This window comes from Rhinatrema bivittatum, chromosome 1 (genome assembly GCF_901001135.1).
Source record: "Rhinatrema bivittatum chromosome 1, aRhiBiv1.1, whole genome shotgun sequence".
NCBI lineage: Eukaryota > Metazoa > Chordata > Amphibia > Gymnophiona > Rhinatrematidae > Rhinatrema > Rhinatrema bivittatum.
Window position 1 is genome coordinate 356,782,614 of NC_042615.1, and position 15,440 is coordinate 356,798,053.

The window sequence follows — 15,440 nt, forward strand, 5'->3', positions numbered from 1 at the left end:
GTATGTTTATATCCCTTCACCTTGGCTGCGGTGGCTTGAAGTCTCTGAAGGGTTGAAAACCCCTTTTTGACAGGTGCAAAAAACATCACTTAGATCCAGATGCAGCTCAGTTCACATTGTAAGACTCCCAACACATGATAAGCTCATGGAGGAAAGAACCTGGTTTATAGTAGATTGTTACAATCGGAAAAAAAAACCTCTTGGTAACTTATAAAATTAACTGATTGCGAGGATAAGCCTTGAATGTGATTTTTGCTCTTTGATCCACAGATTGAATCAGTGATGTGTTCTTGGGTAGGTACTGAACCTTCAAGTTGTCCAACAGATTTTCTTGGTTGACTGGATGGCTTGGGGCATTATCTATGAAGATCAATGCCTTGTTGGCAAGATTCCTTTTGGCACAGTCAATCTGTACTTCAGGACGACTAAGTAACGCTCAGTCAGTTCGAAAGAAAGTGCCCATTCTATTAGATCTTGTTTACGCAAACAAACCAGATTTCTTCTTAATCACGGAATCCTGGTTAACCAATACTGATATTGTTACTGTAAACAATTTAACCCCCCCTGGTTATACTACTATATCAGAACCAAGAGCACACCGTAGAGGTGGAGGTCTCTTAGCCATCATAAAATCCTCACTGAAACCGATAAAGAAACAAATAACCTTCTCTGGTTCCTTTGAAATTCTACTAATTACTACGACAGTATTAAATATAGGCATTATTTACTGCCCACCTGGTTGTCTCAATTCAGAGATCTCCAATTTTCTAGAAGCCATTACAACACTTCCTGTAGACTTAAGTAAAACTATATTATTAGGTGACTTCAATGCACATATACTCACTCCATCTACAGTTACAAACTCACTCTTAGACTCTTTTGCCGGCTTAGGATGGGAACAACTTATTCAAACTCCAACTCATATAAAAGGCCAAATTCTAGACCTCGTGTTTTTTAATTCACTCTCCTTCACACCAACCTCGAAAGATACTAAAGTAATTCCCATCCCCTGGTCAGACCATCACAGAATTCACTTTTCTCTTACTCTAGAGCATAGTAGACACACAACTAGAAAACAACCTACAATACTTAAAAGGAAATTTATCAACCAAGATGCATTTGTAGAAGCAGTAACACCCAATTTACCTACCTCCATATCATCAAATATTGAAGACTCAATATCTAAATGGAACTCAGCTATTACCTCTACGTTAGATCTGATCGCTCCATATAAACAACACCAAATAAATAACAGGAAACAAAAGACCAATGCTCCCTGGTACTCAAATTCTTTACATCAACTAAAAACACACCTTAGAAAGTTGGAACGAAAATGGCGACATAAAAAAACAACCGAAGCAAAAAACACATATCGATGTACCCTTCGGCACTATTACAAAGAAATAAATCAAGCCAAAAACCTCTATTATGGAAAGTTAATCTCTAAAGCCAATGGAAATCCAAATACTTTATTCAATATAGTTAAAACATTAATTACTCCACACAACGAAAACTTCACAGAACACGATACAACATTCTGCAAAAAAATTGCCAACCATTTTAAAACAAAAGTAACCACCATCTCCACAGAATTCTCACAACTACCTTACCCCACCTGTGTCAAGAAAGAACCTAATTATCAATGGTCCGAATTTAATCCAGTTTCAGACAATTCAATTCAAATTATAATCAGCAAACAAAAACCCTCAAACTCACCATACAATCCTTGTTCAGGAGCTTTCTTTAAAGCTATTGGTCATCATGCATACTCTTTTCTTAGTAGTCTAGTTAACCAATCTTTAGAAACAGGACAATTCCCATCCAATTTGAAAAAAACATCCATTCTACCTATTCTAAAATCAAAAACAAAAGGTACAGCTGATCTCAATAATTACAGACCTATCGCCTCTCTCACATCATTAGCTAAACTAATAGAATCTGCAGTCTTACGTCAACTTTCCGATTTTCTATCCGAAAATAACATTCTCCACATTAACCAGCATGGCTTCAGAAAGGGACACTCTACAGAAACACTTCTTCTATCTACCTTTGACACATTATTCCGGGCCTTTGATTCATACACAGACTATATTATAGTATTTTTAGACATCTCAGCAGCATTTGATACGGTTGATCACCAAATTCTCATCTCAGGACTACAAGCAATAGGTATCACTGGAACAGTATTAAGTTGGTTTTCATCCTTTCTTACAGATCGCCCTCAACAAGTTAATATCAATCATCAATTTTCCACTCCCTACACAATTCCCTCTGGCGTTCCCCAAGGATCTTCATTGTCTCCCATACTATTCAATATATATCTTCTTCTACTTTGCCACATCTTATCTTCACTCAATTTACAATTCAAAATTTATGCAGATGACATTCAGTTTCTGGTACCCTATAAAACTTCCTGGTCTGACACCCTTTCATTAGTTTCACTCTACCTATCTACCATTAATTCTTGGCTATCTCATAATCGTTTAAAATTAAATCCATCAAAAACTGAATTGGTTCATTTAACATCCATTACAGATTCCTCTATAGGTCCGCCATCCCATTTCACATTCAATGGTTCAACCATCCCAATTAATTGTCACGCCATAAATCTAGGAGTAACCATAAATACAGATTTATCCATGAAACAACAAATTTCCTCCCTAACAAAGAAATCATTCTATAAATTACAGCTTCTGAAACGTCTTCGTCCTCTTCTTTTCTATCGTGATTTCAGGACTGTCCTTCAATCTCTCATTTTCTCTGGTCTAGACTATTGTAATGCTCTCTATCTAGGTCTATCTGATTCATCAATTCATCCGCTACAACTAGTTCAAAATAGTGCTGCTCGCTTATTATCCGGTACCTCCATTCGCAATCATATTACACCCATCCTACACTCTCTTCATTGGCTACCCATAAAGTACAGGATAAAATATAAAGTAACCTCAATCATTCACAGTCTAATTAATAATTCCTCATCCACCTGGCTTTGCACCTTACTCCGTATTTACAAACCCACCCGACACTTAAGATCACTTACTCAAAATCTCTTAGACATTCCATCACCACGACAGGCCAGATTAGACATCACCAGGAAAAGAGCTTTTTCAGTAGCAGGACCATCACTCTGGAACTCACTACCCAACCCTCTTCGCTTAATATCAAATCCTCATCATTTCAAAAAAGCTCTAAAAACATTCCTCTTTCAACAAGCATTTACTACTTCCACTAAGCAACCCCCTGATCATAAATGAAACTTCATCTCCCAAATTTCTCTCATCAGTTACATCTCACTTTAACTTCTCCCTTCCCCTATCTTCCCATCAGTGTTCTTTAAGGATATTACGATTCGTCCCCTCTCGTTCCCCCTTTTTACCCTCCCTGCCCTCCTTGCTCAAGGCACGCTACCTTTATTTTATTTTAATTTTAATTAATAATTTGTTTTTAGCTAGTTATCATCTAGCTATTTAGTCAAATTTATGTATTTAAGTTTATTTTAGTTATATTTTATTTTTATTTTTATTTTTAACATGTTGTAAACCGTTTTGATAAAATTTTATTTTAAAAAACGGTATATAAATACCTTTAAATAAATAAATAAATAAATAAGTCATGAGCCACTTCAGAAAAATGCTCATAGGTTCCAGGTCTTTGTGTTTGAGTTCCAAATGACAGGTAAATTTGGTTTTGCATAGCCTTTCTTGGCCTTTGGATTTTCTGAATGGTACACCAGCAGTGCCTTCAATTTATAATCACGTACATGATTAACTCTCAGGAGAATTGTCAAGTGATCTTTGGCCATTTTAAAATCTGATGCAGATTTTTCTTCCTTAGCAACAAAGGTTCTTTCAGGCATTCACTTCCAGAAATAGTCTGATCATCAACATTAAAAACTGCCTTTGGTTTGTATCCTTCTTCTTGGATTTCCTGGAGCTCTGGTGATCAGGTATGCACTGTGGGCTTTCAGAGATTGGTTGTCTTACAGAATTGTGCTAATACAGACTGACAATCTAGTCGCCATGTGGTATGTCAACAAGCAGGGAGGTATGGGATCATTTCTCATATGTCAGGAAGCGTTTCAGATCTGCCAATGGGCCTTCTCCCAAGGGATGGTGCTCAGATCCACGTTTCTGGCTGGAATGGAGACTGTGACAGCGGACTGAATGAGTCGCACCTTCAGACCCCACAAGTGGTCTCTGGATCAAAGGGTCTAGAATCGGATTTTCTGCCCTATGGGAGTCTGGACATGGATCTCCTCACAGAGCATTGGAACAGGAAGGTTTGTCAGTTCTGCTTCCTGTACAGGACATGCAGTAAACCAGCCTTAGATGCCTTCACCCATCATTGGGGCAAGGGTCTTCTGTATGCATATCCTCCAGCACCACTGGCAGCAAAGATTCTCTTGAAGCTTTATGAAAACAAAGGGACTATGATCCTCATAGCCCTCACTGGCCGAGTCAGGTTTGTTTTCCACTCCTCTGGCATGTTATAAAATCCGGGGTCTGCACGCGCAAGGGGGTGCACAATTGTGGACCTTGCACGCGCCAAGCCCTATCCGAGCTACGCTGCCTTCCCCTGTTCCCTCCCAGGCCTTGGAGCGGCCTCGGAGCGGCCTCGGAGAGAACTTCCTTACCCCCCACCCCACCTTCCCTTCCCCTCCCCTACCTCCCCCGCCCTTTCCCCCCTACCTTTTCCTTTTTGTTTTCTTTGTTCCAGAGCTTACTTCAGCCCTAGGGCTAAAGTAAGTTACGCGTGCCAGCCGACTGCCGGCACGCCATCCCAGGCCCAGTGGCCGGGCGGAGGCCTCTTGCCACGCCCCCACCCCGCCCCCAGATCACACCGGCATGCCACACCCACGCCCTGCCCCTTTTTTCAAGCCCCAGGACTTACATGCGTCCCGGGCTTTATGCGCGCCACCAGGCCTTTTGAAAATAGGCCCGGCGTGCGTAATCCCCCTCCGTGCATAAATCCTCCTGGATTAACGTGCGTAGGTCTTTGAAAATCTGCCCCTATATATATTTTACTATGATGTCTTCTGTTTCTATAAATTTATTTATTTGTACTGCATTTATGATGTCGTTTATTGAAACTGTGCATTGCTTTGATTTATGAAATGCAAGAATATGCGACTGATTAAGAAATACATTAAAATTGAAATTTTTTTCATTTTCTATCACTCATGTAACCCTAGGTCACAAATCACTAGCAAAACTAGCCAGAAATTCTCCAACACAAATTTAAAGTTTTGGCTAAATAACCAAGAAGTAGAGCTCACCCCTCGACTATTCATACTGTGGCCTGACATTAACTTTATCTGGCAACTTGACTGTAAGACAGTACAAGAAAAACTCCTAAGGGCCCAACAAGCAATAAAGAAAGCCCTGATCAGTTCTAGCCACCTGACAAAACTATTTTTAAAATCAGCTTACAGCATCACATCTACAATTTTAGAAAATGGATACAAGATCTTATTCAGATGATATTTAAGATCTTATAGATTACACAAAATATACCCACAGGTATCATTTAACTGTTGGAGACAAATGCAGAATAAAGAGTGCATAAAGCATAAATATAAATATGCAGATGAAAACTGAACTGGAAATCACAGCAAGCCAGATGCTGTATGCAGTGCATCAAACAGAAACATCACCATTTCTCATAAAATATCAAATAAAATGAAGAAATATAAATCAGAAATCATAAATATTTCAAAACATCTAATGAATAAGCAGGGTCCCTGGCATGAGCTTGTGTGCATAAGTATCTTCATGCTGATTTCATTGAGAAATCCAGGAATGCCCGTGTCACGCCCACACCCCACCCTTTTTTATAGACAAACATTTTGTGCATGCAGTGGGAGATTTGCGCGTATCCGGGCGGCTTGTAAAATCTGCTCGGCCTGCGCTGACCCGACATTTGCGTATCTCCCAGTTTTGGCGGCTTTTTAAATTCCTCTTTAATGGTTTTTTTTTTCCTCTGGTTGATTTTTAGGCCCTTCTTTTTCTTGCTATATTGTTTCCTCTTTATTTTGTACTAAACTATAGTGGTCAGGTTACTACCTGGGCTGCAGGAGTGGCTCCAGATGGAGGAGACAGCTGTTGTGAATGTAGTCTGACGCTGCTTTTTACTGGCACCACTTTGATGGTTTAAAAGCTCAGAAAACAGTTGTCAATCGATGTATTAGTTTGAAAGGTTGGATGTGAATCCCAACTACCCAGCTTAATAACTTGCTGTGAAAAGAAAACAAATTAAAGTTAGAATATCCACCGTGGATACTGTTATATCTTTGATTTTGACCTATTACCCGGTGCTTATCTGAATACCAACACCTGGGTCCCGATTCACTAAAGGCTTCTTTCCCAGTCTTAGTCTTGGTGCTTCAGGACCGTGGTGTTTTATTGTCATGTAGACCCACTGACTTACAAGTAACAGATTTCCAGCAAGAGTTTTGTAGTTTACTACCACATAGCAGTCTGGGGTTTTTGGTCTATTCACAAGAAATAATTATGCTGAATAATTAATTGATATATTGCACATAGTAGGTTTAAAGGCCCAGCAATTTGCCTGCTTTGCTTATCCTGGAGTACACAGACCTGTTTGCAGTTCTTGAACCAGAATGTCTCCCCTAGGTTGGCCTCCCAAGGTGCTGTTGGGCATCCGTGGATACGCCTGCAAAAGAACCCACCGACGTCCTTGCTGAGTAAAATGGCTCATCCCGCTGTTTCCTCTAAGAGTCAGGGTCGCACACATGTTGCCACTCAGCACCCAGTGTTGTGGAGAAAAAGTGTCCAGTCCATGAATTAATATTCATTCATAGGACCATCAAACAACTGTGAATATAATGAGCGGGTTTTGCAGTTTTGCTATGAGCATGAAGTGATTTGGGGCAGGGGTACTGTAACTCCAGTCTAGGTGATGTTGAGGAACCCACACCTTTCTCGGACCTTCTTGCTGTTCCTTAAAGCCCCCCCAAACCCCGGTTTCACCCTGGCCCCAAATGCACTGATTTTCACAAGCCCTCATTTGTTTTCTTTCTTAACGAGGTACAGTATTTTACCCGTTTAAAGAAAGTACTTGATTTCAACACATCTTCATCATTTTAATTTTAATAACTTTTTGAACAGTTGCCAGTTTAATTTTCAATGTGTGAAAATTAGAGGTAAATTATTTATTGCTTTCAGTGAATGTCTTTCATAATTTTATTTAATTTTTCTTCATCTCTTTTAATGGATCATAAAATGGCAATCTTTTATTGGGCACTCATAAAACAAGGAGCAAATGAATACTTTGCAAATAGGTTGCCATGGATTGAAATGTCAACCATAATTCACATAAAATGAAATGCCTTAGATGAAAGCTAAAGAGAGGCTCAAATCGTTCTTAAAGCTACAGAAGTATCAAAAAAAAAAAAAAAAGGAAATAAAAAGGCAACTTTGTAGTTCAAAGAAAATTAAGATCACCCTTGTTGTTCTGTTTTCTTTCTGTCATTCCTGAGAGGGGAAATAAAGTTTAAAGATTTTGAAAGCTCCTCCCATTTAACCACTCCCACATCTATGAATCAGAGTAAATTGTGGAGTTGCTGTGCTGACTTTCATTAGAACTCCATGCAAACATCAAACAAATACACAAGGAGGGTAATTTTAAATGGCTTTTCTGGTGGTCAGTGGGCTTTTATAAAATTGCCTGCCTGATATGTGGGTAAAAATGCATGCATAGAGCCTCTCTGCATTGTCAGAGGCGGATTTAGGGAGGGGGTTCTGAGTTATGTGCATATTTTAATGTACATACATAATTTTCCTGGGAAGACTCCCTGCACATATTATCATTTCTAAATGTGTGCAGGTATTTTTCAATGTAAGTTTTTTTTTTGCTTTGAAAATTAGTGTAAATTCTGCAGGTAAAAACTACCTGCAGACCTTATACTCTTTGCAAATTACCCTCTGACTCTTAAATAAACATGAATCATTTATTAATGTAGTCATTGAAGGAAACTATTTAGACCAGGGCTTTCCAAACCTGTCTTAGTGACCTCCTGCCAGTCAGGTTTTCAGTATATCTACAATGAATATGCATGAGATAAATCTGCATACAGTAGAGGCCATCTTATACAGAGGATAGTATGAACATCTAAATGTCAGCGGGGGTTACCGGGATAGGTGAGGGAAGCCCTAATCTAGACAAGGATGTGGCCATGATGAATATAGTACAGTTTGCATTACAAAAAAAAGAAAAAAAAATTGTGTTTGGACAAAAATGGCAAGTGATTCAAAGAAGAAGTTACAAGAAGTTGATTTTTTGAGAACTCTTGCTAGGATTGTGGCTTTAATATTAAAAGATTTTATGACATCTGTACAAAGAAGGAAATGGTGTGGGTTGTTTTTTTCTTTAAGGCGGTAATTGTGTAACAGACATGATAAGAAAGTCAGCAAATCCGTGCATCCGTACCCCAGCTTTCAAAGCTAACTTTGCATGTATGCTCACTTTCATAATGATCCCACCAAAACTACCCCCATGCAATTACATCTGCAAATTAGTGTACAGGAAATTGTTGAGGCAATTTACATGCATACTTTTGAAAATCCACAGGTATGCACATACCGTGTTTCCCCGATAATAAGCCCTACCCTGAAAATAAGCCCTAGCTTGTCTTTTCAGAATTTTTGGAGTGGGCTTGCAATATAAGCCCTACTCCAAAAATAAGCCCTTGTTACAGGTAGACGCGCAGTTGCACTCCAAGACTTGCCCTCCCCCCTCCCCCACAAGACTTACTGAAAGTCCCTTGGGGGAGGGGGCCCGAAACCCGGGAGGGGCAGACGGGGGGTTGTAAAAAAAAAAACAAACAACCTCCCCCCTAAACCCACCCCAACCCTTCAAATTTAATTCATTGCAATCCCCCCACCCTCCTAACCCCCCCCCCAAGACTTACCGAATGTCCCTGGGGGGGGGGGGGGGGCCGCCAATGGCACCGATAACTTGTCACATGGTAAGGGCAAAGGGCCATCGGTGCCATTTTGATTACTGGCAGCCGACGGCCCGAGAGCGGGAGATTGCTCCCGGGACCCCCGCTGGACCACCAGGGAATTTCGGCAAGTTTTGGGGGGGGGGTCAGGAGGGTGGGGAGGTTGCAGTGAATTAAATTTGAAGGTTTGGAGTGGGTTTGGGGTTTTGTTTTTTTTTACAACCCCCTGTCTGCCCCCCTGGGATTTGGGTCCCCCCAGGGATTTTACAACACCCCGTCTGCCCCCCAGGTTTTGGGCCCCCTCAGGAACTTTCAGTAAGTCTTTGGGGGGTCGTGAGGATGCGGGGGGTTGCAATGAATTAAATTTGAAGGATTGGAGTGGGTTTGGGTTTTTTATGTGTTGTTTTTTTTACAACCCCCTTGTCTGCCCCTCCCCCCCCTCTCTGGGCTTCGTTTGGGGGGACAGACAAAATAAAATCGGCCCAAACCACGAGAAAACGAAATTTCCCGTGGTGGACCGATAACGAAGGCCGAATCAAAAGGTTCAGCCGAAAATTGAATCTGATTGGTGAATGAAAGAGGAGGCGGGCTTAGCCTTGTCCTCATTCACCAATCATGGAAAAATAATAAGACATCCCCTGAAAATAAGCCCTAACTGTTTTTTCGGAACTAAAAAAGAATATAAGACCTGTCTTATTCTCAGAGAAACACGGTAAGTCCAAACCCCTCCCCAGCTCCAACCCTTGGGAGCCCCTCCACTCAGTCTGGGTGCATCACCAGCAGGTAATTTTGTAAAAGGCCATTTCCACCGGGGAAAGCAGTGTTTTACATGTGGGAATGCTTTTGAAAATGACCATTTAATTTTCAGAGCTGCCAAGTTACCCAGCTCCAGGAGGGAGATTTTGGGCCAATCCTGGATTTGGGACAGCCCCATCCTAAGGCAATCTGGTACCTGCAGCGCTGATGTCCATGACTAAATCAGGGCTTACATACCCCCCCCAGGACTGACAAAAAAATCTCCCTACTGGAACTGCGTGACTTGGCAGCCCTGCAATTTTAATTTTAATCATTTCATAGGTGAACTGTTAGAATTAATTACCCTGAGTTTCCCTTTAGAAAATGTAAGCAATTATCTGTTTCCACCGACTCTGTTTCCATTGCTGCATGCAGTGGTTGCCCATTCTGAGGCCATTTCTTGTCTGTTTGAAGACAGTTGATTGTGCAAATACGCATTTTGGATTTCTGCATTCCTGGAGACTGATAAAGATGTACTAATGTTGTCCTGGAAGGAACAAACTCTAAACAATGATGACATTAGAAAGAAAACAGTCAAAAGAATATTATCTTCCTCCCCTGATGCTACACATTCTTTCCTAATGCTAGCATTTAGACAAAGCACGGTTTCTCTTGGCTCATAAGTGCTGCTTTAGTCCAAACGTTGCACATAAGGTTGCACTTAAAACCATGGCTGGTTTAAAGCTGCTTTTTCATTGCTTGTCATGGCCATTGCTTTTGCAGCGCTTAGAAGGGTCTGTGCATGGTTTACATAACTATGATGGAGACATCGAGAGAAAGAAAAGTCAGCTGTGATGTTAGGCAGAAGCATTTGATTGCCCAAGAAAGAGGTGACCAAAAGTCTGGTCCTCAAGAGCCACGAACTGGCCTGATTTTCAGGATATCCATAATGACTATGCATGAGCTACGTTTGCATTCAGTGGAGGCATCACATGCAAATTGATCTCATGCATATTCATTGCGGATATCTTGAAATTGGGACCCGTTTGTGGCTCTTCGGGACTGGCGTTGGCCACCCTGATCCAAGGGCTCAGTTGTCCTTTTGCTTCCAAGGCAGTGATTTTGATCAGCTGGCCTGGTTTTCAGGATATCCAAAACGAATGTGCATGAGAAAGATTTGCGCACACTGGGTCCTGAGGCCTGAGTTTAGAGCCACTGCCCAAAGGCAAGCTGCCATACAGATACAGCAAGTCTGCCTTCATATTTATATTCATTCATATACGTAAATGAAAAAAGTGTGTCCAGCTCCAAATTGGAGGGCTTATGCCAGGTTTCTTTCTGTCATTTTTCAACAGACTTACTACCCACAATGCATTTATAGTATCCCCCATAATCATACAAGAACAGTCCCAAAGCCCCCTTCAAATAGGAATTGAAAGTGGGTCTGTTATTTTATATATTCTCACATAATTAGCGTATGCTAATTCTGTTCACTGGAAGCTAGTTAAGTAAAAGGTCCTTGCCTTTGCCCCTCTGATACATGTGGGACAGTGTCTTAAATCCATTTGTGAGCATAGGTGCCATGAAATTCACTGTTCCTGGGGCGCTTTCTGATTCCCAGTGGCATTCTCAGGTTAAATATTTATTATGATTTGAGGCATTGTTATGGATTTGTAAATGACAGGTTTGGAATTGATTTGTATTCACTTGCCTGGGATCCTGTCCCCATTTAGAGGCCTTCTCTGTTCTGTTGGGATTGCTGCATTGGGTGGGTTTGGGAAGGACGACCCTGTCTCTTGTGCTTTACATATCACGGTGCCCCGCCAGCACGCCAAAGCGATTACCTTCCACCATGGCAGTTTTCTAAAGAGAAAGTTCCCAGGTTGGGGCCAGCAGTGACCTTCACCTTCCACACCAGCTGCAAAGGATACTGCATTATCTGACTGCATGCGATCCGCCTTGTGCCTTACCTGGGAAAAAAATAAAGATGGAATATCAAATGAATAGAAATAAATGAAAGGGAGCAAGTTTCAAAAAGGCTCCAGGTTGGTGACAAAATGCTTCCAAGTTGGTGACCTGGCACGGCCCGGTAGGGAAGCACGACTGATTTTCCACCTAGCTATATTTTAGTAACACCGCTGTAAGTAGCTGGCGCTGTGACAACTCCTCAAGCCACCTTGCAACTCCAACATGCGAAAAGTGAAAAAAAAAAAATCTAAAGGAAAATATAAAGCAAGCAAAACCCCTGTGCCACAGTGTTTGAGCATGCAGTGCTTATTTAAAATGAAAGCCATGTGCAAAACCATGCAGAAAAACCTAGATTACTAAGTTTAACGAGAAAGGGTTTTTGGTTTTTTTTCACAGTTTGCATTCTGGAATTGTTACATGTTTGATGAGTGAATTGCTTTGATGCCAACTATTCAATATGTTATTATTTGTCTGAGTTTAAGAATTGGAAATGTCTAGTGGGTTGTTTTTTTTTTATTATAATCTTTTTTTTTATATGCAATCATTTATACAAATGTTTTAGCCATTTAGAAAGTAACTAATAAGACTGTGTATGTATTTTGTTTTCTGGTTTTCTTTTAGAACTCTTGATGTTTTGGTGAGTTTGAATGACGGTCAGACTCCTATCACCAGTGCATTAACTGTCACAGCTACAGAATGTGTAAGTAAAGGGGAGCTTTAAAATATAGCTTATGGGAATAATTAAAAAAAAAAAAAGTCCTCACTGGTGCAAAATCTTCCGGGAATGTTTTAAATTGAAAATATATATGGGTGCCTTCACTTCGAAAATTATCTCAGAAAAATGATCCCACACATTTCAACTTGCTAATTTGCACGGGTGGTGGATTTTGGGAAAAACCTCATGCATCCTTTTGAAAATTCTAAAATTCTGTGTGCGTCAAGTGCAAACTCTTCCCCAATCTCACCCACGGGAATGAATATCCCTGGAGTTGGCAAAAGTACTTGCATAGATGCGCCATAGAACTACACACGTATGTTTGCTCTGAAAATTATCCCACCAAAAGTACCCAGACGCAATTAGACCTGCTAATTTATACACAGGAAATTTTCAAGGACATTTGCATAGTTTTGAAAATCCAACAGTTTGCAGGTAAGTCCCAACCTCTCCCCAATTCCGCCTCCACAGATACCTCCAGCCACTATGAATAAACGTAAGTGCATATCAGACAAAAGTGTAGCCCCCACTTCTGGTTGTTAGCAGGGAAGGCAGGGGGGTCACAGAGTGTCCTGGGGCACCATCCACTCAAAGTCCCATGGCCCCAGGGGTCAGATTCTTCTGATGGGGGGAGAGACTATATCTCCAAGGTCCCAAGGTGTGGGGGAGACAAGCTCTCTCTCTTCTGGGTATTTTATACTTGGGTATAGTAGTGGATATGAATGCCAAACAAACAGGCGGGACACTTGGGTTGGGTGTTCTAAAATGAATTTTACTAGCAACACTTGTTCTCAGCTCTCCAAGCTTTTCTTTATCTATTCAGTTGTCCTTCAGTATTAGGGCTCCAGGAATATCTCATGCTCCAAGGCATGGAAAATTGAGGATCCCAGATGAGTAGGGGGTCTTCTAGATGTGGGCAGAAGTCACTTCCCAAAAGTACTCAAGGTCCAAAAGTTATCCTACACTCCACAACTCCCAAATTCAGTTCTCCCAGGATGAAGACTCCAGTGAGGGTCTCCAGATAAACAAAAGTTCTCACAGTTCTCTGGCTGGCAAACTGGTTCTCCACACAGTGGGATAGACTCTTTTCTTCCTCACTTTTGGGCAGGAAGAATAGTAGCAAATCTTCCCCTCAAAACAAAAGACCAAATGTTCACAAAAAGGCAAAAACCGGAACTCTCTTGCAAGGCCAGGAAAAGGGAATGGTGAAGAAAACGGAAAATGTCTTAATGCCTCTGTATTGCTCCATGGTGAGACAGCACCTTGAGTATTGTGTACAGTTTTGGTCACGGCATCTGAAAAAAGATATAGTTGCACTGGAGAAGGTAAGAGAAGGGCTACCAAAATGATAAAGGGGATGGAATGGCTCCCCTTTAAGGAAAGGCTAAAGAGGTAAGAGCTGTTCAGCTTGGAGAAGAGATGGCTGAGGGGGGATATGCTAGAGGTCTACAAAATCATGAGAGGTCTAGAACGGGTAGATGTGAATCGGCTAAATACTCTTTCAGATATTAGAAGGACTAGGGGGCACTCCATGAGGTTTGCAAGTAGCACATTTAAAACAAATCAGAGAAAATTATTTTTCACTCAATGCACAGTTTAGTTCTGGAATTTGTTGCTGGGTTCTTGGAGGAGAATTCCATTAACTGCTATTAATCAAGTTGATTTGGGTACTTGCCAGGTACTTTTAACCTGGTTTGGCCACTGTTGGAAACAGGATGCTAGGTTTGATGGACCCTTGGTCTGACCCAGTATGGCAACTTCTTAAGTTCTTATTTTCTTATGATTCCCCAAAATTCCCTATCCTGCGTCAGGGACCAAGGATTTCACAGGAAAAACTTCCAGAAAGCAAATCCAAAAATCTTACTGAAAACTTGAGGCACCCTCACTAGACAGGTTGTGTATCAGCACGGTTATAGTCCCCTTCCTATTCAGTGCAAAATCCAAGCCATGAGGCCTAGCACAACAAGAATATGGGAACACCCAACTCAACCAGAAGAACTCTTTCTCCTCCAACTGCCAAATCAAAATGCCAAAGAGATCTGTGCTGCAGCCTGCTTTTGAGCAAGCTACAGCCTCCCACTGCAGCTACCACACAGTGGTGCTGTGGCAAGTGATTTGCTCCACCCCTACAGTCTCCTCCCAGGTCTTTGACTATGGTCACACTAAAAATTGTGTTCAAATAAGAGGAGCAGCCGCAATAAGAATTAAAAGGCATTTATTTTTTAACTTTGACCAGAAAAAAATTTATTCTTGCACTTTTTGTGTGTACACTATACGTTTGAGTGCAACTAGAGCTCCAGTGTGATATTGGACTTGATCCCAAAGAGATCGCCACATAAGCACATAGTTTACCTGCATACTGAGCAGGTAGTTATATAACGAGCCATTTCCATGGCTAAAGCACTCTTTTACCAGTGGAAATGCCTTTGAAAATTACCCTCTGTGTGGATAATGTTTAATGTCTTCATTGGTGTAAAGTCATAGGATACTTTCTACCCACAGATGTTACACCGGTTTTTAAAGGGACAGTACATGACTGCTTTTCCCTTTTGAAAATGATCCCACAAAAGCTACCCATGTTTACCCCTGCTAATATGTATGCAGAGCTTTTTCAGAAAAAATTATGCACATGCTTTTGAAATGCAGAAGTATGTGCGTAGGTGCAAACTCCCCCAGTTCCATCACTGGGAACCCCTGTAGTCAGTCGTGGTAATCTTACACATACAGGCCATACACATGTAAGTTGGACCGCATATTAGGTGGATAATTTTGTAAAAGATCATTTCTGCGGGTGAAACACGGTTTTGCCCATGGAAATGGCTTTCAATATTACCCTCCCCATGTACTAAACTGAATTTTATCCTGTTGAAGAGATAAGTGAACTTAGGAAATGCCATACTGGGTCAGAGCATGGGCCATCGAACCCAAACTCCTGTTTTCAGCAGCAGCCATCTGAGGTGTCTTGAAAGAAGTACCCAGCAGATCCTAATGGGGAGATCCATTCACTGTTGACCATTCCCAGCTCTAACAGTAAGACATGATCTTCCCCAGGCCTATCTG

General features: G+C 41.2%; 1 protein-coding gene across 1 annotated transcript in view; it reads left to right on the top strand.

The window, feature by feature from the left end:
- ANTXR2 (ANTXR cell adhesion molecule 2) overlaps nt 1–15,440 on the top strand; it is a 374,917-nt gene that overhangs the window by 186,758 nt on the left and 172,719 nt on the right. The window contains exon 11 of the mRNA XM_029600240.1: nt 12,287–12,365. Within this exon, the coding sequence (XP_029456100.1) occupies nt 12,287–12,365 (79 nt within the window). The remainder of the gene's footprint in view (nt 1–12,286; nt 12,366–15,440) is intronic.